Raw genomic sequence first — 23,245 nt, 5'->3', positions numbered from 1 at the left:
ATGTAGACCCCCAACTGGTGACCCATCTTGATATCCACTTCCAGTGGTTTCTGAGACTGACATGTGGCTTTGTCCTGACCTGTCTTGTTGGTCCCTTGCCCTGACAAACTCTCATGCGCTCTTCAGGTCAACACTACTAGTTTCTGCGTTTTCCAAACTGTGTGTTCTGTTCTAATATGCTCACTGCTTTGTACATGTCCAAGAAGAGGGTAGAGAGCTGTTTTCTAAGCCGATTTTACCCCAGCTCCTCCCTTTTTGTCAAATACTTATTAATGTCTTCTGAGATACATGCATTCACTAAATCACCGCCTCCCGGAGACATTATTTCACCTATATGAAGCCTTCTTAATTCATGTTAGCATTCACGTTTGGCCCTGGAAACAAAGATGAACAACTAACAGCGAGGAAGGTGGGACACTTACTTGAAGGAGTCGAGAGCATCGCTGACCGCATTGGCGAAATTGTTGTCTGTTGGGACATTTTTATATTCTAGGCAGTAGGTGGGTCTGACTCCAAGAATCTCAACCTCACAGCCTAAGAAGGAAAAAGACGGTCAATGGTTACTTTCTTCAGTAATCGGGGCAGGGCTGTGAGCCTCTTTCAGGAAGCAAGCTCCATTAGTCAAAATAAAATTGTGTTCCTTTTCATCAAATGAAAGGACTCATTGCTAATAAGTGGTGGAGTTACCTACAATTTTGTTGAACTGGAGCAGAGGTTCTTGAAGGTCATTCCTATGCAACACTGGTGTCCCCTGACAGGGACTAGCAAAAATTAGTCAATAATTGTCTTTCCCAGTTCCAAAATGTGAGACAAAAATTAATTAGTACACGGAGATGTCTCAATTAAAACATTTTTCCTACAGATTTTTTCATAACTACTAATTCTCCTATTGTACCTTTGCCTATTCTAGAATCAAGTATTAGGTGGTATCTGATTAGTCCAGGAATAATAAAATCAGTATGTCCCTAGATTAACAAGCCTAAAAGTCACTGAGTGAAAGCAAAGGCTCTGAGCCGTGACCTTAACTTTCCCAAAATGAAGTAAAAGAATAAAAGGCATTCAGATGTCAGGAGTCACTACAGCCCCAGCTTCTCGGTCCCAGGCCCCTGGAGAGTAGAAGCAGTTGCTCTGAGGAACAGACACCCAACCTTCTCAGAATATAAGGCAGGAGAGGGGTGAGCCAGTTTCGGTTTGAGTTAGTTTGGTACATTTATGGGCCACTATGAACTAGTTACCGTGTTCAGACACGGTGGAAACAGAAAGTTATCAGTCAGAGTCTCCAACCTGGAGCATCCCAGAGGAATCCAGCCTGAGTGGGGTGCTCACCTACTGGGTGGTGTCAGGACTCAGATGAGGGGCACTTCCTCCTGGGAGCCTTCCTGGAAGGCCCACGTTGGGCCCAGTCTTACAGACTGCATCTAGCCAGTGCGTCGTCAGGGGTCGGGGGTGGGGAGAGGTGGCAGTGGAGGCAGGAAGGAAAAGGACGTCCCAAGCAAAGAGAGCAGCAGAAGCAAAAGTTCAAAGTTAGAAGCAATAAGGTGTGCGTGGAGGGCTGTCAGCGCAGACGGTTCCAGACAAGGGCTATCAGGAGACCAGATGGTGAGCTCGCCTGTAGCCCAGGGCAAATGATTTCCAAGGTGGAAGTGAGTGAACGTGGGACAAGCTGGGAATGCAGGGAGAAAGGGGTGTCTCTGTCAAGAAACACATTGAGCCAACTCCTGGGTACATCTGGTTACAGCTGGTAACATCTGGTCTACAGTTGGTCACAGCTGATTTATTAGAAGGTGGGGCAGCCTCCACGGAGAATTCCTCAATCCCGCATACCACAGCAAGCCCCGAGCGCTCCATGGAGACCCCAACTCTCTCGGCCTGATTCTTGGGTTCAGGGCACGCGAGGCGATCTAAGGCCATTAAGAGAGACCTGGAAGGCAGGAAGCTGCCCTTCCAAGACTTGTGTGTTGAGTAGGATGAACAGTTTAGAGGCCCCCAGAGTACATCTTGCCCATGAGTTCTTGGAAAATATTCTTCATTGGGAGAAATGCCAGCGGGATCTTGGCCAGTTATAGCACTTAAGATACATGAGTTTTATCGGGTAAAAGTTATTTGTGGAAGTTCATTGTTCCCTCAAAGATATTTATGTAGCCCTGTATGAGTGGGCCCATACTTTGTGTCCACTCAGTGCTCAGGGTCAGCAAACGAGACCCTGCCTATCCTTCAAAAGATGAACGGCCTTGCACAACATGGCCAGGTGTCTGCTTCTGGCCATTTGAACCTATAGTTACATGAGTCGGCCAAGTACTGGAATTTTGACCATGGTTTTCCAGATAAAAGAAACTGCACATTTTTGTTTGTACATGATTGTTTTTATAATAATGCTTGTTAATGTTATCGATCATTTTCTTTTAGTGCATTATTGGATTAAAATGAATCTGGATTTAATATTGACTTAGTAATATAGTTCACCTGAGAAATTTATACTTGCCTCAGGTTAGAAAATGATATAAACTTTTTTTTACTGATCAATTACACATAGAATTGTATAGTAAGGTTAGACGCCATGTGTGGCAAAGTACATCTGCTGTAACACTGTCATGGAATTTTTTATTTTTAAAAACTACAATGAATTTTAACTTAAGAACCAGAGTGGCATCCAACCAAAGGCTAAGGATAGGACAGGAGGGCGGAGATAAGTTCCCTCATGTTCTTCACTGAGTGTAAGGCAACGGCTGGTCAGAGGCCGGGGAGGAAACTCAGGGCGGAAGGAGCCCTTCCAAGTTGCAGAAAGGTGGGGAAAGTGCTGGAGAGAAAAAACCAAAACTCCTTAGGGATCCAAAGAGTTGGCAGCATAAACTTCCCATGTGAAGAATAGACATGTTATTCAGTGGGCAAATTTCCAAGAGCTGCTAAGGGGATAATCCTTTCTTGCCTCGTGACATTTGAACCTGATGGCAAAATGAATCTAACTAAAGCTTCAGAAATGGCCAGACCCTACTCAGCGGCAGAGGAGATTGACTTGGCCTCCACCCAGCGGCCTAACCTAGGAAGAAGCATGAACTTTTCAGGGGAAAATGTCATTGGCTACACTCTACTGTTGTTTTTCACACAATGTTCAGCATATAATAAAAAATCATGAGCTATGCTAACAAGCAGTGAAAAGTACCTCATAATTAATAGAAAAACAGTCAGCAAAACCAGATCCACAGAAGACACAAATGTTGGCCAGAAAGGGTAAACATAAAAGAAATTTCTTTAAAATATTGTTGGCTATTTAAAACAAAATTAATAGCAATATATTATGAGATCTACAACATATGTAAATGTGAGTAAAATAGATGACAATAAGAATACAAAGAAGATATGTAAACAAATGGCATAAAATTCAAAAATTCTAACATTATTTGTGAAGAAATATAATATTTCAAGGTAGGCATGAATAAGTTAAGGATGCATGTTGGTATGTCTAGAGTAACCATTAGAAAAAAATAAAACCTGAAATCAATAGAGAATATATAATAAGATTCTATAAGTACTCAGTTAATATAGGGAGCTACAAAGAAATAAAAAACAGTTAAATAGAAAATGATACAGGATGGTAGGCTTAATTCTAACCATATCAATAATTACATCAAATGATCCCTCTTGGTCACTATCCTCCCAAGTGTAAACACTATTCTAGTATTATCAATTAGTTTTACCTGCTTTGAATTTCATATAAATAGAATCATTCAGATTAATTGAAATATTTAGTAAAATATTAGTAAAAAAGTAAATTATACATGTAATGTTTTGATACGTTTGTGCTTAAATCAGCCATCTTACTACATCTTGTATTCATCACACATTTGATAGCTTTTCTCTTTGTTTTTTATTTCTTTTGAATTACCATATTTTGCTGTGTATAACACACACACTGTTTCTGTTTGCAGTATACACAGGATGATTATGCCAACAGTATGTAATCATTATACCCATGTATAATACACATCCTTATTTTTCCCTCAAAAAAATTGGGCAAAAAGTGCACATTATACATGGCAAAATACAGTAAGTATAGATATTATTTTTGTTCCATTTTACTTCTATTAGCTTGCTATTTATGTATTTTAGTTCATCTTTTCCTGGCATAATGTCCTAGAGATGATAAAAATTGAAATATTGATTTATTGAAGTATGATATAAGTTTTCCCTTTCATAACTTCTCAGACAATGCAAAGGCACTTGAACACATCAGCACTGCATTTTACATTTCTCCCACCTTTTGTTCTTCTGCTGTAATGCATTTTAATGCTCTCTGGATTTTTAATCTGAAAAATTATTATTACTAATATCAATTTTCTTTTACTTAATATTTACTGTTCTATTGCTCTTCAGTCCTTCCTCCACCCCTGTGCTTTCACTGGAGCCACTTTCCTTCCACTGGGGGAACTTGGCATGTCCTTTATTCTAAATCTGCATGCAATAAATCCAGGTTCTTTTGCTTCTAGGACAAGTCATTATTTTACCTTTATTTTTGAAAGATATTTTCACTGGATATAGAATTTGGGGTTGATTATTGGTTTTTCTTACCACTTTGAGGATATCAGTCCATTGTCTTTTTAGATTTCAATATTTCCTTTGTAAAGTTGGCCATCAGTCTTATTACTACCCCTTTAAACAATTTTCTCAGGCTGCTTTTAAGGTTTCCTCATTATCTGTGGTTTTCAGCAGTTCTTAAATTCGTGATGCTCCTTCCATGGCTTCACAGCACTCCTTGAATCTACGATTTGATATCTCTTGTCTGTTTTGGAAAGTTCTCGATCATTCTCTCTCAACTATTACCTGTGTCTCCTTCTCTCTGTGTGTTTGTCTTCTGTGGCCTTTTCACTATGTTGCATGTGTCTCTTGCATTCTTTTCTACCTTTTTCATCTCTTTGCCTCTTCACATTTTAACTGGGTGGCTGTCTTCAGTTCTAGAATTCACTTTTTTAAAAAACAATTCCAGTTTACTACTGTTACGTCTCCATTTTGTCACTTAGTTCTTCAATCATGGCACTCCTGGAGTCCATGTCTGACAGCTGGATCATCTGTGGGTTTGCATCTATTGTCTGCTTTTTTTCCTCCTGATTTTTCAGTCAGGTCTTGTTTTCCTATATTCTGGTTACTTTTTGTAATTGAACGCTGCATATCTTGTATGTAAAATGATAGTTATCATCTGACACTTTTTACGTTATCTTCTTTTAGAGAATATATGTGTGCTTATGATGAGCACCTAGGCTCTGGGCGTACATAATCCAACGTGGGTTTAGCCAGAGATTAAGAGGATTCAAAGCTCAGCTTTGCCTTTATGAAGGCCCCGTCCTCAAGCAGTTTCATCTCTCGTCGATTTCCAGCTCATTCTTATTCCTAGAGTATTTATTAACCTTTATTGTTCAACTGACAGCCTGGGATGTTTACTAGGTTCCTTTTCCTTGATGGTCTGTGAACTCAAATTTTTGACATTTTCTCCTATCCTCTGATTCTGTCCACAGCTCAGTTTGGTTTTTCAGCCCCTCAACTGCTGCTTTTGTGGTCAGTGTTCAGTTGGAAGGGAGACATGGTACCAACCAGATACACCTCTTTCACTAGGTCTTGATATGTCTCTAATCCATGGCTCATGTGCACACATACACGTAGACCAGCAGACTTTCTAGTTGTTAGCGGAGAAAACATGTGTTCCAAAATAATTAAGCCTGTCATTCTACCAAGTGGAACCCCAAACTTCAATAAATAATTGTCAAACATAAAAAGTGACATTTTATGAGAAATATATCTCATTATGAAAGAAATAAGTATGCTTTTAAAAGTTAATTCATATACCCATGGATGAATATGACTGATATCTAGAATGAGACATGTTCGCAATCCATTCTACTTTTATTTGTTAAATGTAAGGTTTAAGAAAGTTGTTCAAATAAATAAGTAGATGGAAAAACTAGCTTGTCGTAGCAATGTCATTTGATTGTTTGAAGTGTTTCTTTGAAAGCCAACATTCACATAGTGATCTAGCATCATACATTTTTAAATAATGTTTTAGTTGACAACTCAATTAAGGTTTTCTTAAATAATAGAAAGGCAAGAATTGGAAAATACTTGATTTTTAAAAAAGTTTTGTTATTCTTATCATTAGATGCATTCACTTTCTTGACACCTACATAAAGTTTTTGACCTGTCATGTGCGTGTGCATGTGTGTGCAGGCGTGCATGCGCATGCCTCGGGGCTTTCACATACTGGGACAGGGCACCTTGGTAAGGTTCTTGATGGCTGAAGGACACTCCTTTCTTACGCAAAGTAGGAAAAGGGCATGTTTTAGTCAGGACAACTATCGCAATGCATATGAAAGCTGAGGACCCGGAGAGCTGGTTCCCTTAAAATGAATCTTGCTCTTATAATTCCTTGGGAACCCAGCTGGAAGACCCCTGAAATAGGAACCTAGGCAGCAGTAGCTCTACTCCCCCGGCAACTGTAATGTTCGTGTTAAGAAAGCAGCAGGGCATGAAGTGGTACAGGGCAGGGGAGGTGAGCTCTGACCAGCAGTGGTGTGATCTCTTCCCCTGAATCTGGGGGAGCAGAGCAGAGAGAGGAAGACTCTTCAGAGCAGAGCAAATGGGACATTGTCGCTGACTATCTATTCAGATAATCAGAGAGCCAGAGGATAGAGGGAGAAAATCGCATCTCAAGCGATTAGATATGCCCTGAATGCAAGTCCAGCAGACATGGTTACTTTGAAAAAAAGTTATGTACCTCCATGTGCCCTGAGAAGGGAACTAGACTCATACCCAAGCAGACAGAAACTGGGGCAAATGCGATCCCTCCACTTGCTCTCTACGCCACGCATGGTCTCTCCTTGGGGAAGTCTCAGAGGGTAGCAGAATTCACCTTACCTCTGATCCTATAACCCAGAATGAATACATGGCAAGGAAAACAGCCAGCGAGAAATGACAGCCACCACGCAGTGGAACACAGAGTTAGTGGGACCAGTGGTTTTAGAGGCTAATTTTCTAAAGTGAGTCAAGGTGGGTGCTTTGTTTTGTTTTCTCTAGTTTCAGCAGACCTGGGGGGGTGCCCAGGAGACAGTCCCCGGCCCACAAGTCTGTGGGTCCCTTTCTGGACCTGCCTCCAGTGCCCTCTGTGACCGTGGGTGCCTTGCTTGACCTCTGGGCTGCTGCCTCCAGGCCAGGTCACGGCGGCACAGGGATCAGGGAGCCTGGTCAGCTGAGGCCATCGCAGGCCACTCTGAGGTGCCTGAGGAAAGCGGGGGTTTCTGCATCTCTGTACGGGGGTCCGTGGGGAGACAGAGGCTGCAGCCCAGACCGCGCAGTTCCACAGGTCCGACAGGAGCTCCGGGGCAAGGTTCTGCTGGTGTCACAGACGTCCCTCCCCCTTGTTCCCTCATTGTCCCCAGGAACTTGGAAGAGACCGCCCTTAATTAGGGCTCATTCCTAGGACCTCATCTTATCAGTAGAGTCCACTTTCCTACTGGATATGCCCACCTGAGGCTGGGTGAGTATCCTCTCCTGCAACCTAATAAATATGTCCTGAGGAGAAAATACAGAGTTAGAGGGGGCTTGTGGGCAACCAGCAGGTCAGCATTAGGGCCAGGCACCTTTGCACAAAATAAATAGAGAATTTAAAAAGACATTTCTTTAAAATACTTCTATCATCAGAAATCATTTTAATATACCTATTTTGTCACAACACTTGACTCACAACGCTTGTGCCATGGGCCACAACCTTGTGGAAATAATTATGCAAATCTATGGCGGCTACAACGGGGACACCTCCGCGGCAGCCTGACATCAAACCCCTCGGTTTTACAGCGGAGAAAACACACACCACAGGCGGTAGAAGTGATTGGCCCATGGCCTCCCCGCCGGCCAGTCCTGGGCCCTCTCAGCGCTGGTGCGTTCTCAGCACGCACACTGCTTTCCGGCACGCTCTTTGCGTCCACGCAACTCTCTCCAAGGACCACCACGCTAAGCCCATAAAAATCACATCTCTGCAGCTTCCTAGAGCACAGGTCTCAGTGTCCAAGTACAGCTCCGCTTGCCAACTTTGACACGTCTTGTAACAATAACCCCTGTGCACTGCATTTTCTGTGATATGAGGCAGGTGTACAACTGTTGAATACGTGTCTCAAGAGAGCTTATTAAAACAGCTAAGCCAATTAACTCACTTAGAAACATGGAACCTTTTCCAGGAAAACGCAGCTGAGGCCCGGGAGCTGGTGGGAAAGTGTTCTTGGGGGAAGCAGGGCCTTTGATCCCCAGGGTCGGGCAGCCCCAGGGTCGGCTGCCGGCGTCTGGGTTCTGATGGAGGCAGCGGGTGGCGGCTGGCCTGACACAGGGGGCTGCCAATGACTGGCCTTGTGTTCAGGGCCAGAGAGCAAGCCCGGGGGACAAACAAGACGAGAAGCAACTTGTCCATTAGAGCGGGTTCTGAGACTCAACTCGATATGCCACAGTGGGCATCAGAGGCAGCTTGTAGGAAACCAGGGCGAGAGGGGACAGACGCCGAACCCCTGCTGAGTCTCCGCTGCAGAGGGCAATGGGTGATACCACAGCAAGGCGTAATGAGGCCAAAGGGGGTTTAATCTCTGCACCTGCATGTCAGCTTTCAATGGGGCTGGGGGGTCTTGGGACTGGGGACAGGGCCTCCCTCCTCTCCGGGGGCACCATGTGAGGAATGAGTGACCACTGATGGACTGAGGTCCCTGAAGCCCCCTCATATATCCTATGGGGGCTGAGGCACATACTTCAAGATCATCCACATCTTGCAAATTGTCACATGCTTACAGTGAGGTTATGCTCCCGCCGTGCAAAGCCATCTTGCCCTCTGCACCACGTGACATTCTTAACCACAGCCTCCTTCTCTGGACAGGTGTTTTCCTGGTGTTTGGACCACAACAGACGGGGTCAGTAGGGGCGCAACATGCTGCCGGTCCCTCCACAGCAGAGCCGAGCCCTTCAGCTGGTTGCTGGTTGCCGAGCTCTCGCGTCTGTCCAGGACTCTCCAGCCCCCGCCCCTCAAATCCGGCCTGTGGTCCCACGTCTGACAAACTGCCCTTTCCCTGTGTGTCTGGGGGGGTCCTTGGTCCCCGACCTCTGAGGCGGTCCTGAGCCGCTCCAAGGAACGCTGGGAGCAGGAGTGAGTGCCGCATGCGTTGGCCCCGCACAGCCACCTCCCTGCGACCCTTGGGCCAACAGCCAGGGGCCAGCCCGGTGGCCTCGCTGCCCAGGTTAAGCTCCACCTCTGCGTGTGGCTGTGCGTTTCTGCGCCCCAACCGGAGACGTGAAAAAGCCAGGCTTTGTCCTCCCTCGCTTCTCCAGCGAGCCGGTGGCCAGCTCCAGCTGTCCGTCCCAGTTCTGGAAATGCCCCCTCCTGTCCCTTACGGGCCCTGGTGGCCTCTCCCAGAATTCTCTTGGGAAGCTAAAATAGGGCTTGTGTTTCACTCTGTGGTGTTTGCTGAAGTGTACATTTGGATTCTTGATGTGAATTCAAGAATTTTTATTTGGGGCGAAGAGGGACCTGGGTCAGGGACTCCCCTTGGGCCTCAGGCCCAAGCTGTTGCTGTGGAATCTGGGGCAGGGTGTGGACTGAACATCTACTCTGGTCATGTACCCTGCATATCTAACTTCATTTCACAGGCCCAGCCAGCCCGAGAGGTACATAGGGCCACCCCTATTGGACACACAGCGACACTGGGGCAGAGGGAAGCGAAAGGACTGTCCCCAGCAAGGAAGTGGTCTAGAAGCCACGTTCTGGCTCTTTGCTTTGAATTTCCCCGGGTCCCCCGAGTACCCCGGTGAAATGCCGGAGCCCGGCAGCCGAACAGGGGTGAGCGAGCTCCCTGCACACGCAGGGCCGGGGGATGGAGCGCCGCCTCTGTGTCCCAGCACACGCTGCATCAGACAGCTGGTGGCCCCCCAAACCCGCCTGGAAAGACGCAGCAGAGGGGACTGAGCCCACTGGCCCACTGACCAACCAGGGGGTGATTGGCACCAACCAAGAGGTTGGTGCAGGGCAGCCCTCGGCCACCAAGACCGAGACCTCAGCCTTCTCTCCTGAGGACCGATGTGATTCAGGAAGTACCGAAGCTGGGCCCCTCTCCCGAGGTTCCCTCCCCACACTCTGGGGAGCTGCTGGCAACCCTGGGGAGGCTGTTGGCACAGCAGGAGCACAGGGCCCTCCCTGGCCTTGGCTGAATGTCTTAACCCCAGCCCGGCCGTCCCCAAGGCCTGGCTGTCACCCTGCCCGGCCACCTGGTTATCCTGGCCCAGTGACCCTGCCTCTCCCCTAGGCCCATGCGGCGACTCCCTGACCGGTCAGCCACCCCTCGTCCGCCCGCACTGGATGCCCATGTTCCATTCTCCGTGTGGCAGCCAGAGCAGTCTTGTCAAAATGCCAGCACGACACTGTCACCTTCCTCCCTGAAACCTTCCAATGATTTCTTACTCATCTCAGGATAGGACTAAATTCTCCAGCTGGAACCACCGAGCCCGGCCTGGCTTCGGGGGCCCCTCTGCCTCACCCGCAGCACACGCACCCTCCCCTCTCAGTTTCTTGAACGTTCCATGCTTCTCCCATCCCTTCTGGGACCTTAACACATGCCGTTCCTTTGGTGTGGATGCTCTGCCTCCCCAACACTCTCGCTCCCCCACCTCACCCTCCCTCTCAGGTGTTACGTCACGCTCCCAGGTGAAACCAGATCTCTCACGAGACAATATCGCGATGCAATATGCTTTTCACTACTGCACTTTTAGGAAGCGCGCTTTCACATTTATTCGGGCTCACGGGAGATCACCATCTGTCTCCTTGATTGGACGGTAAATTCTCAGGGTTGAGAAGGGCCCGTATCTGGTTTTGCTCATAGTTGTCTCCGGAGAGCTAATTCCCAGGCCTCAAGTCACACCCTTTTAAGATGTTTTATGAAGAAACAGATTTGTGAAGAATGCCTGGATTCTTTGTTCATGCCTGGATTTCTCTGTAAGGCTTTCTAATTACCATAATGGATGCTGCCAAGACACTATGAGCTTCTTTGGCCAAGACACCACCCTACACAAGGAGACCACACGTGGCTGGACAGCTGCGAACACTGCCCTGCACCAGAGGAGTGGCTCCCAGACGCAGCAGCCTCAGGAGGTCGCGCCGCCTCTATTTCTCTGCAGCACAAACAGCCAACGCCGAGAAACCCTGCAGGATGCTCTTGAAGATCACTTCTCTGGGACAGCCTCGACTTGGAATGGGAATGTGTAATCTATTTCTTGCTGACACAGACAACGTCAGTGATGTAGGTTTTGTCCAAATTACCAACAAGGAAAGGAAATGACTCAAGGTGAATTCAACCAAAAGAGTTGAATTTAGAGAATTTTGACTCACACCTACTTTGGCCAGACAACATCGCTTACATGAGCTTGGGTTTCACTGGGTGTTTTGGTGGGTTTTTAACACATGTTTACAGCACATTTAAAAGATAAAATTGATTAGATATTACAGATACATGTGTTGCTGTTTGGCAGTAATCCTCGTCATTGTAGTCTCTTGTATTATAAGAGCATAAAATCATGAGTATAGCATGCATGGGTGTGTTTTTCTGGAAAAGGAATCCATAGTTTTGATCAGTTTCCTAAAGAGCTCTTGATGAACAAGAGTAGGAGCCAGCAAACGACTTTCTAAGGCCTTTCCTGGCTCTAAAATTACACACGTCTTAAACTCCAATGGTAAATTGGTGATATGATTGGAAAATTTAGTGGAAACCTGGACCCCTTGTATCTGCAACGCCAAATATTGGCCTGGAAAAAAGAATTCCAGGTTTTATCCAAATGTTTGAAGTCACACATATAGAGTCAAAGAACTTGGCCATCATGTTAACTCATGTAATTGTGTGATTGCTGCTGGACTCCTAACTGTCCCTACGCCCAAGCGTCTGCATCCGAGTGCTGCCATCGGAGGGTGTAGGGGGCACACCGCTGCAGGAAGGGAACGGGCACTGTGAACAACCCACAGCTCTTGGTCACCAGCCAATGTGTGCCTCCTTGCTCATCCTGGCGATACCACCCTGATTCTAACAACCAAACCTCGTACAGAAGCTGAGTCTTATCCCCACCATTAGCTAAACCCCACCCAGCTCACTCTGGAAAGAGAGGGAGGCAAAGCCAGGGGCAAATGCGTCTTTCTCCCGCGTAGAAGGCGTCTTGTCCGCCGGAACACTGCACAGGACAACAAGAGGCCAGCAGGTGAGCCCAGAGCCACAGCCAGCACCCACCCGGGGCCCTGAGAGGGGTCACCCCTAAGTCCTGCAGACTGCGTGGCTGTAGAGAGGCAACACTGCAACAGGCGTGATGAGAGACGCTGCTCCTCGCGCCCTCCCAGAGTCGCTCCAAAGAGGTTGAATCACAGACCCCTAAAAGTGAACTGTTCTTTGTTCCTTTTTGTGTTTCGCAATAGCCCCAAGAATAAACTCAGAAACCACTGCCACTGCGTAACGTAGCTCTAATGGTCCGAGAAACACATCCTTCTCTGCTTGCGCTGCCCTCCACAGGAAGTGAATGTGGGAGCCTCTTCCTTCTCCCCCTCAGTAAAATTCCTTTGACGTCAAACCACGAGGACAGGGCAGGGGAATAAAATCAGTGAAGGACACACAATCAGCTCGTATCCTTTGCAAAAACACTGCTGGGTCCTAGCTGTGCAGTGCCTGCTGATTTCTTTGGGCCTTCCCAAAACTTAGGGCCTGGGATTGTTTCCTGAGGCACATTTCTCCCTGTGCAGCGCAGTGGCATCATTGGGTGGGGTAATAAGGGGTCTGTTTACAATATTCTATTTCTCAAGACCTGAGATGCGGTATTTTGGACTCCTCACCACCGATCAATTTTTCAGTCTGCTGCTTTATCTACCTGACAGGAAGACTTGAACTACTGCCATTTCTAAATTGCACTTCTAAATATTGACTTAATGGCGAGACTCAAAGTGTCATAACACAGCTCACTGGAGCAGTGAAGGCTTTCCAGGCCTCATCGAGAGGTCTGTACAATGTCCTGTGGGAGGAGAAAAGGAAGAGGAGGATTCGGGAAGAAAAATAAAATCAAGTCATGTTTAGGAGAAATGCCACCGCCTTTCACTTCATCTCGCTGAGACAAATGAACAGGCACTGCGCTATCTGGTGTGGCTGTGGGGAACCGAGGGGAAGAGAGAAAGGAAAGCTGTGACCCTTAACCGCTCAGCTGTCCACTGGTAAGAATGGAAGGTGCCCAAGCAATGCTGGCCGGGCCGCGGGCAGCAGGGCCATCGGAGAGAGCCTGCTGTCGGAGAGCCTTTAGTTGCGTATCCAGTTTAGGAGCGGACAGCGTCTAAGAAACAAGAGACTTCTCATCCGATTTCTCTCCAGACTTCCACATGGCTAGATCTTGAGCGAATCCTCATTTAGGTCACTGGGGAAATTCTAGGAGGCTCTCTTCTTTGTTTCTTGCCTCCTGATAGTTAACACCATACACCGATCTTAAGGCGGCATATCGCATTAGCTGTCCAAGGAGGCAACTGGCCCTTCCCTTACTGTAAGGAGCTGTTTTGAAGGCGCAACAAGATATTTTAGATGCAAATTAGCTTTGAGTTTTTGTGGGGGGTTTTTTTAGGTACTCAGTGATCTATAAATTCAAGTTGTTTGTTGTATCTTAAGGGGCCAGATTCTCCAGCAGGAGATAAAGAACAGTGCTCTGGAGCTGCTGTGCAGAGAAAAGTCTGGAGTATGGCAGCTGCCTCCCTCTGCGATCTTGCCCTATCTTTTCTCAAGCGTTGTCATCCATGGACTCCCAAAGGTCATAGGCAGGAGATCCCAGCTGGAGGGGGCCTGTGGGGATCTGGGGAGAGATCATGGGAGAGGAGCTCTTAAAAGTTCTCCACTGGAGGCTGTTAAGTTAACCAGACACCGAGGAAGATGACTCCGTGGCACCCGGGTGATATTCACCTTGATGGTCCTTGGGTTCGTTTTAAGCTGGCCCCTGAGGCAGCGTGCCCAGTGTTCCCTCTCTGATGTCCGTGCTCGTGAGCCCTTGTATTTGCTGACAATAATTTCTGAGAATGGCCTCACAGTGCAGCACCAGCTTTTGGCTTCAGACCACATCACACGGGGCTGGATCGTGAGCTTGGCTCCGCCGGCAAGTCTGGTCCGCTTGGCTGACGCACTGTCTTGTTTCCAACTCTGAGAAACACTGAGTCTCCATTTAAGGTAACAGAGTTCTCCAAACCCCCTCCCTTCCTCGAAAGCTTCTCATCGGGTCAGCCAAGGGAGCGCCGCGCTCCGCTCTGCGGCAGCCCGGGGTGCCCCGAACAGCCCTCCCCGTGGCCACCTCCGTCCAGCATCTTCCAAACTCCTGCCAAAGGCCCACGTGCTCAGTGGGGGCCCACCACGACTCAGCCCTGGCTCACTCATCCCTCTCTCCACTCTTCCCCCGCAGCCTGCCTGCCCGCGACCCCCACCTCCCACCATGCTGTCCCGGTTCTACCAGGTCCAGCCCCGGCCAGGGAGGGGCCCTCAGCAGCTTCTCCCCACTGAGTCTTTCGGTTCTTCTCGGCCTCCCCGACACCTTCTCTCATGACGGCTGTCAGCAGTACTACACCATTAAGAATTAAGAAAAACAGTATCTACAGCCATGTGCATGGGAAAGTCTAATTGTCCACTTACTTAAGAACAAATCCCACGAAGGGGAAGACAGCAGTAAGTTGACGCTTTTGTTATCGCTGAATCCTCTCATCCTTAATGAAAGATTTTCCACTGCCAACGTCAGAGTAGCCAACACTCCTCCCAGCAGCCAGGACAGTTTGCACGACTCCTCACCTCATTGCAGGAGGTAAAGTAACTTAGTCTCTCATGGGATATTCATACAAGGGGACCGCATTAAACGCACTACCGAAAGAAGTTGCAAATTGTTTGAATAGTCTTTTCAACATAGCGGAGGAGCTCAAAATCTTTTGCCAAATTCTTTTGTAAGGCAATTAAACAGCCTATAATGATCTCTCTTGGCCATCTAAAATTTCGCACAAGAAAAACCAAGGTATACTGCAGCCTCATTTCTGAACCACGGGAATCAGGAGATGGTATTGTGCCTGGTCTGGTGTTAGAGAGTTCAGAACAATGTTTTTACAAACATGCTCATAAGAATTATTTCTTGAAATAAAGATGTTGTTTTCCAAACCCTGGCTTGGTCTGTAAACACGTCTCCCACATCGTCTGTCTTCAGAGGCTCCCGGGCGTGTTTGGAGATTTGGGAGGGGGGCGGGGCCTGGAGGTACTCACCTGGCCAGTAGTACATGTAGACCTTCCGTTGGGCTTTGGTCAGAGTGACCCACAGAGGCTCCGACCCATTCCACCAGAGAGGCAGCAGGCTGTCTTTGTTGACACCGATGTCAAATGACTTGTTGGTGCTGGGGTCCCACATGTAGTTGCCGATCATCTGATGGACCTCACAGTGTCTGCCTGCGTGAATAGAACACAAAGCTTGTCAGCTTATCGTTCATATTTTTAGGTTGTATCTTTGTTTTCTGCTTATAAAAGCTGTTCCATCACATTTAGCAAGTACAGGACGGCATAAATAAATATTGGCTTCCGATTTTTTTTTTTAACATAGATGTTTCTTCTCTTAGTTGTACCATAAAGGCACACAATGGAGCGAGAAGTCCAATAATTGATCAAGGGTGGGATCACTTCATGTGCAGTTAATGTGCCATGTCTGAAGCTACCTTAAGTTAAACTGAGGACACTTTGTGCAAAATCTGACCCACTATCCATGGCTTGAAGTCTAAATGTGAATCAGGATGGAAGTTGCAGATCCCTGGGGAACTGGGGTTAAGTTCTCAAGCCCGAGTGCTCTCAGCACCCCTTCCAAACTGCCCTCCCACAAGATGAAAGCAGGTGCCCTGGAGTTCATTCCCTTTCTTCCTAAGGGGAGTTATCACTTCAGTACTGAGCAATGACAGAACCTACAGCATTCAGAGCAGAACAGTGAGAAAAAGATTCTACTTTGCAAAAAAAACACCCCCCAAAAACTACAGCAGGCCACATGGAGTGTTATGGAGGCAGAAGCCTTGCTTCTGCCGGGCACGGCTCAGTCCCAGAAGAGAAGCCAGAAGTGAAAGACGCAAGCCCTTGGACTCTTTTGAAATATTAGGCTTAAATTATTTATTTTGTGGCAATCTGTTACATCTTTAAAGTAAAAATCACACAAACATTGGCAAGTGCATCAAAAATTGCTGTGGTTTCGGGAGCATCACTAGGCACCGGGAAGCAGCAGGCTTTGATGGGCGTTCACGCTGGCTCGGGGCGGGGTGGGGGGTTCTGTTTGTTTGCTGCTGCTGGTTCTTCTTGGCCACCCCCTCCCAACACACACACACTTTATTTTTAAACAAAAGCGGGAAGACCGTAAGATATAATTTTGAGTATTTGAAGATCCCACATATCATAAAGGGAAAACCTTCTATTTCAGCCCAGAAACCCAGGCATTGCACAAATCAAGCTTTGAATTTAAAGCCCAGAGATCGAAACATAGTGGTTTTGGGTTGTTGTTGTTTTTTCTTTTTCCTTTTTTGTCTGTTTTACCAAAAGCTTTACAATTAGTTTTTGGACCCTAACCAAAGCTCTTATGTGTGGACTGATGAATTTTTAAAATAAAATAGAAACTCCATGTAAATCCTCCAGTGGTTAAGAAACTTACTGGTTTAGCTCATTCCTTCAACTGACAGTTACCAAGCTCCTATGGACAACATACTGGGATAAGTGTAGAGACTCCAATCTGAGTAAATGTGGTCTCATCCTAAGTACCTTTGGATGTGATGATGCTCAACAGAGGGTCCTCTGCATGAAAGACATGGCTCTTCGGGCCTGGCTGAGAAGGGGACCAGTGGCAGCCCCCACTGAGAATCAGGGGGATGTTCACCCCCCCCATGGCTGGGGATGATGCCTAGTGTGTTCTAACTCACTGAAAGTGGGGGCACACTTCTTGCTGCCTCTGCTCTGTTAGCGTTTTCCGCGTAGCAAAGTCTAATGATATTAAGAGAACCCATCTTGTGAGTCAAAGTTATTCATCTATTTCCTTTATTCAAAATACTCCATCACGTGTCTAAACTTTTTTTTAAGTCATTCTAATGATGCTCATGAACCCTGTTCACAAGGCAAGATAATCGGGACAACATGACAATCGTGACAAATGTCCCCTTCACAGAGCCTTTCCCTGCAGGTGCTCTCTGACACCTCCCACACGCGGAGAGGGTGCTTCACCAGAGCTGGGGTGCAGACGGGGGGACGGGCGCAGTCGGGAGGGGGCGTGGGACGAGTCGTTGAGGTCGGGATCCCGGAAGAGCCTCTAAATGAACCGCAGGGAAGGGCTGGCAGCGCTGGGGGCAGCCGTCGGGGCACGAGGCCGCGTGGAGGCACGTGCGGACCTGCTTTTAGTTGGAACTGTTCCAAACATTTTAGAAGAAATGCCAGAAACCCGGATATAAGCGAGGGCCACAGGGGACGCAGTTTTCACCAGGGGCTACATTCGAGGAGGCACGAAGCAACCGAAAATAACGTGGAAAGCACCTACGACTTTTTCTTGCAGAAACCCCACAATATCAGTCGATAAAATTCCTTTTCCTCTTCCTGACATTCAGACTCAACACTGTGGACCCCAAAGGGTGCAGACTCCGTGGCCCTCCTTTGCTCTCTGGGTAAAACATGCCGAGGTGCCTCCCATGCGGTGTAGAGCTGCTGGACCGAGTGGCTGGCTGGCTGCTAAGCTCAAGTCTCCGCCTCTTACATGTGGTTTTCTGAAAACACCCCTAGGGCTTCCCCGAAGAGAGAGAGGACCTGTGTGGGCAGTTAACACACAGTTCTCGGGTATTTTAAAATCGCAGGTGATGACACCTGTTCGCTATGGCTGGGTGCACGGCTTTCTCAGAGCGGCTATACCTTCCTGACCACGACGCAGGGGCTTAGCCCTCCCTTTCCATACCGATCGAGCCGGTGGTGCCGGTTGACTCAGGTGGGCGTCGAAGCCGTTAGTTATGACACTCTGCAGGGAAGCACCTTTGAGACAAAGTCCAAAGATGGCGTTGTTTCCTGCTCCCCTCGCGTCCTGGTTGGTCTAGGCTGGCCCAGAGCGGCGCGTCTGTTCTAAGGGGAACTTGGACCTGCAGGGGTGAGTGATCCATCCCCACCTCCCGAGACTCAACCCTTCTCCAAAGGAAGGGGCTCCCGCTCACTTCCGGTGAGTGGGTGGCACCTGGCGATCCGGGAACCGGAGGCTTTTCCTTATCCCCGTGAAAGGGTTTCCAGGGTAGTCCGTCCAACAGCAAGGTCACCTCAGGCCCCTGTTTAGAAAGTAGGCTGTGCTGTTTTGGGGGGTTGGGCCTGGAGTTGTAATGGGAGGGTGCATTTGCCAGAGGCTCAGTCCTAGGAAGCTGCGCTAGTCCCCGGGGGCACCCTTTGTCCTGGGAAGCTTGCCCTCCGGGGAGATGGCAGGAAACCGTGTGCTCCCCGCCTCACCATCGGCTCCCCGTCTTCTGCGGAGCTGCCCCGCCTTCCCGTGAAGGGACCGGGGCGGAGTGTGCTCTGACCCTGGCTGGCTTCCCCGCCGGCCCTGGCTCTCGCCTGCTCCTCCGTGCCTTCTGCCAGGGTGAAGGGGCAGCGGAAAATGCAGAACAGAACAAAGCAGCGTGTCCCGGCTTCTGCAGCCCACAGCTCTCATCTCCAGACCCGTATCTGTTTTTATACCCCTGCCGCTCTCCTTGGTTTTTCTCTTGCGGGGCTCACCAAACGGGGCTCACCAAACAGAGCTTAACGGTAGTCTCCTTATGGGGACCCTTTGCCCAAGGCTTTGCCGGAGACGTACTTTCCTGGCCTCATCACAAGCCACGAATCGCAGGTTGTTTTCAGGTGTGGTGTATAGAAGGTCTACTTTTGCTTCTCCTCCAAATGATGGCTCCGTGGGGCTTTAAAATTTGTGCCAGGAGACGCAGTACTCACTGTGAAAATGGGGGCAGCTCCCGGTCTGGAAATTTCTGAACACGAGTAAGCGTTTTTCTCCTTTCTTCTCACTTGTCCCTAAAACCTGAGAGTCTGTAAACACTCAGCTTCTACAGCCAATAAGGAATTTTTTAATTATACAAATGCTTTTTAAATTCCTACTGTGTAATCAGCTTTACAAAGTAATGTTCATCTTTAGTTTCTAAAGCTCTCCGTTATGTTTTCCTGAGGTCCACATGTTTCCATTGGATGAAGGTGGCTGTGTCTACTAAATATCAAACCACTGGTTGAGAAGTTACATTTTACCCACATCAATTTATTCCAAGGACGGCAGTGTAAACACAGGTTACAAAGTGCCCATGAGGAGTTTGGAGATGACTCTTTCAGAACATCCGCGTTTGTACCCAGAAGTTGCGTTCAGAGCTGCGGGCGGGCCTCTCGGACAGCCCGCTGGAGGCATGACAAGCGCCCTGACCCGGGCTATCAGCACTGTGTCCAGCTTGGGGAGATGGTGGGTACAGCGGGGAGGTGACAGGCAAGCGGTCAGACAGACCATGGCTAGCCCACTCCATGGGTAAAGCGACAAGGCCCAGAGCGGTAACTTGCCTAGTGTCGCGCCCAGGAGGTGTAGCATAGCCGGGCCTCAAGGCAGGTAGCCGGGTCCAGGGCCCTGGCTCCTCCCCGCCGGGCGCGCCCAGCCCCGGCCACCGGCGCATGTGCTGGCACTGTCCCAGTCCCGGCACTCAGCAAGCCCACAGGAAGGAAGCTGCTGCCCGCGTCTGCAGGCCATTAGGCAATCTACAGACTCCCTCCCTCGAGGACAGGGTGACTGCAGGGGACTGGGTCAGCCCAGGGGTAAGGTTCCAGGGATCCGCTATGCAGGTAGCGCCTCCCCTAGGGCAATGAATGGAGGCGCTCGAGGCCAAGTCAGACTCAGGAAGAGTCATAATCAGCAGGCCAAAGGCCTGAACCAACTTGACAAGTGCTTGCGGACCAACTTAGTAATAAATTTCCAGTTCTTGGTCACCTCCTGTGTATCTGGAACTAGATGCTTCCAGTTCCCATCTCACTTAGTCCTCACTGTAACTCTAAGAGACGGATGCCATTACCCTCGTGATGTGCGTGGGGGGACTAAGGCTGAAACGCCTGGGTGACCAGGCTTGGCCCACACAGCTGGGGGAAGGACCGGCCCCGGTCCAAAGCCATACCCTTCCCGGCACCGGCCCTACTCTGGCCACTGGGCTTTCATCCGCCCACCAGGGCCTGGCTGTTGGAAAAGAAATTGCCTCGTAATCCAGGTCTGCTTCTAAGACTCTCACTGAAGTAACCACATGGAGTCTCCCAGGTCTCCCAAAAGCCAGGCGCATGCCTGTCTCCTGCGATGCACTGTCGTGCATCGACTTTGCCGTAAATAGCTCGAAAGGCGGGCTGCAGCCAGACAAGGGAGCTACCCAAGCAGACAAGGAGACAGGAGTCTCGGGTTTTCTCTCCCTCTGGAAAGAGTCCAGCTGTGAAAAGAGTCTTCCAAAGCCCTGAAACCTTTGGGTCTCACGTTAACGAGTGCGTTTTAGAGACTGAACGTATACACATCACCTCCCATTGACAGGGTTCCAAGAAGTAATTATACACCCGACTCAAAGCCCGGCAGCCTGAGAATGTTCTGTAAGGCAGACTTTCCCACGACTAGACACCTCTGAGCACTTTTCTTTGAGTATTTGCAGGGTCTAAAGACTAGTTTAGACCCCGTTTAGTGGATTTTCAAGTAAATACTTGATACCCCAGGAGACCTGAAAAATTTAACAATGCACCGCTTAAAGTACCTGACTCACAAATAGAAATTTTGCTTTACAGATCGCCTCTGCTGGGGAATACATCTTAGTTTCTTAACTTGTTCAAAGACAGAATTTGGTATGGTAAGGAAGCCGTTTTGAATAAAATGTGCAAGATCAAGTAGAAAGAGAAGCTCACAATTTGCCCCCCTTTAAATGCAGCTACTGATGTATGTGTCAGACACAGTCATGATTAGCGTCTGAATCACAAATATTGCAAGACCGAGATAGCAGGCTTTGATTACAGTGTGAGGTGTAGACTGCTACAAAAATAACCTGCAACGTTCAAAGGGGAGAGATTTCTGATTAGAGACATCTATGCTCATAGTTTGGAGGTCACAGGACTCAAAAGAGAGCGCGGTTTCATTTTTCTGGAGTGCGCTAGCTTGGTGCCATTATTTAACAGCGAGGATGCAGAAAAAGAGGCAAAAATTATTTTCCTGCATAAGGATAGATATGCAAATTTTGGAGTTTTTATTTAAACACTTTTTGGTTCTGGAAAAGCGAATTTTTAGCAAAGCTCAGAGAAATGTCCAGACAGTTTGATCCGCCCTCACCTCTGTGACAAGTTAGCAGGGGGCTTGAATTAATTATGGCAGTTACGATGGAATCTCTTTTGAGACACATTTCCAAAGCACAGAGCGCTTCCAAGGACTTAATGGAAGGTACTGGGAGGGGAAACTTATTCCTGGTCGCATTCGCTCATCCGGGAGAGAAATCCAGCCAGCCCCCTGTCCTGAAGACCCCCTGCCCTCTCCCTGGTAATAAATTATCCATCTTCCCCCACCCACTGGGTGCTGCCCCTCCCCCAGGGACATCAGACCGGCCCCGCGCCTCACACCCTCACACCATGGGGGCTGGTTGCGTTGGCAAAAAACAGGCTGCAGCCCCTTCTCAGCCTGTCTGCTGCATGTGACAGAATGACGTTCTGCATCCTCTTCTCCCACCAGGACAGGAGTTCTCTTTGGACTGTAGTGGGAGTTGCTCTCATTTTCCAGTTGCCCCTCCCCCCATGACTGGGGCAGGGTTGGGGGTTAAGGATGGGAAGCTCAATTCAGTAAGAAAAAATTGGATCAACCACAAAGGCCAAGAATCAATCAAGAATAATCAAATTCGGCTGTCCAGGGAGGGTGAGGTCATCAGCAATATCAACGGCTCAATCTAGTGTGAACCAACCAATCTACAAAAATAATACAAAACAAATGGAAGAGACACCACCACCCTCCCTTTTTTTTAATAAGAAGCAAATGGAAGGAAAGTCGTTTTTCAGCATGGTGAGTTTTGCTTGTCACTGGCAGAATGTGTGAGGTATGATGCTGGCCTGTCCAAGTTCACTGCCTGGGGCCAGGTATGGCCTAGAGCAGTGAGGCCAGCCCCCAAGTCATAGGGGGACGAGAGTGTAGGTCCTTGCTGTAGCCACAGCTCACCTGTTCTGCTCCATGACCAGCATGTAAACGGAAGGTGTGTGTGGTTGACAAGGCGCCTCGCTTAAGGATTTGTGTATATAATGCTCTTTGAGGGTGCTCTCAGCATATAGAAAATGTGTTGAAAGATAATTTGCCTCCGGGATGAAAGAGTAACCCAAATGTGCAATTCATCACTTGGCTCAGTGTGACAAGTGTCCTTTTGATGAATCGATAGTTTCCCTGTCCAAACGGTAGATGCCATTGGCACAAAAGAGCGTTTCCACTTTAAATTAGAAGCATCTGGCAGGTGAGAGCTGGCGGGAACTGGGGGCCTGGGAGAAGCCACGGCCCAGCACGTGCCAGGAGCCCAGCAGGCTAAAGACTGAACCCTACCCCTGCAGAGGGACGTCACAGAAGCCACGGAACTTGAGGGAGCCTCAGTTTCCCCTCTGGAAAATGGGGATATCATGCTTTCTTCCCGGGGTAAGTAATTGGGGGTAGGTAAAACGTCAGCACGGTGTCTGGCACATAGTAGGTATTGGATAAATGCGCGACACCCTCTGAATCGCCCTTGAAGAGCAAGGCAATCAAATAGCATGCAGTTACCGATGGTTTTTAGGCAGGGATGAGGCTGAGCAGCCTAGCTCTCACTCAGTATTTACACATCAGAGTCTGAGACAGACTCTCAAAATCCTGGAAGGAAATGAAAAGAAGCATTACCCCGTTTTGCTCAGCAAAGTCTGCCGGGGTGAATCCCACATTCAGAAACGCATCACGGGGCTCACCTTGGCTGAGAAGGCACCCCGGCCTCGCCTGGGAAATGCCTGGCCCGACAGTGCCCTCTGCTGGCGTTCACAATAATCTCCACCTCCGGCAACCTTGCCGCCGCGGCGCCGAGAGCCTCTTAGACTGCGTGTTCGCATTTCATGGTTGGAAGGTGCCTCCGGATTGTGAGAGCTGCTGGTGGAGATGCTGAACCTGCCAAGAACCTAGGCCG

General features: G+C 48.5%; 1 protein-coding gene across 1 annotated transcript in view; it reads right to left on the bottom strand.

Moving 5' to 3' along the window:
* Positions 1-23,245, bottom strand: part of ENPP6 (ectonucleotide pyrophosphatase/phosphodiesterase 6) — a 77,486-nt gene that overhangs the window by 28,133 nt on the left and 26,108 nt on the right. Inside the window, exons 2-3 of the mRNA XM_054566187.1 lie at positions 15,306-15,485; positions 423-534 (exon numbers count right to left, since the gene is read on the bottom strand). Of these exons, the coding sequence (XP_054422162.1) occupies positions 423-534; positions 15,306-15,485 (292 nt within the window). The remainder of the gene's footprint in view (positions 1-422; positions 535-15,305; positions 15,486-23,245) is intronic.

The sequence above is a fragment of the Pteronotus mesoamericanus genome, unplaced genomic scaffold (assembly GCF_021234165.1).
Source record: "Pteronotus mesoamericanus isolate MK-2021 breed Mesoamerican mustached bat unplaced genomic scaffold, CSHL_Meso_final contig_169, whole genome shotgun sequence".
Classification (NCBI taxonomy): Eukaryota; Metazoa; Chordata; class Mammalia; order Chiroptera; family Mormoopidae; genus Pteronotus; species Pteronotus mesoamericanus.
This window is presented reverse-complemented; position numbering and strand designations above follow the sequence as displayed.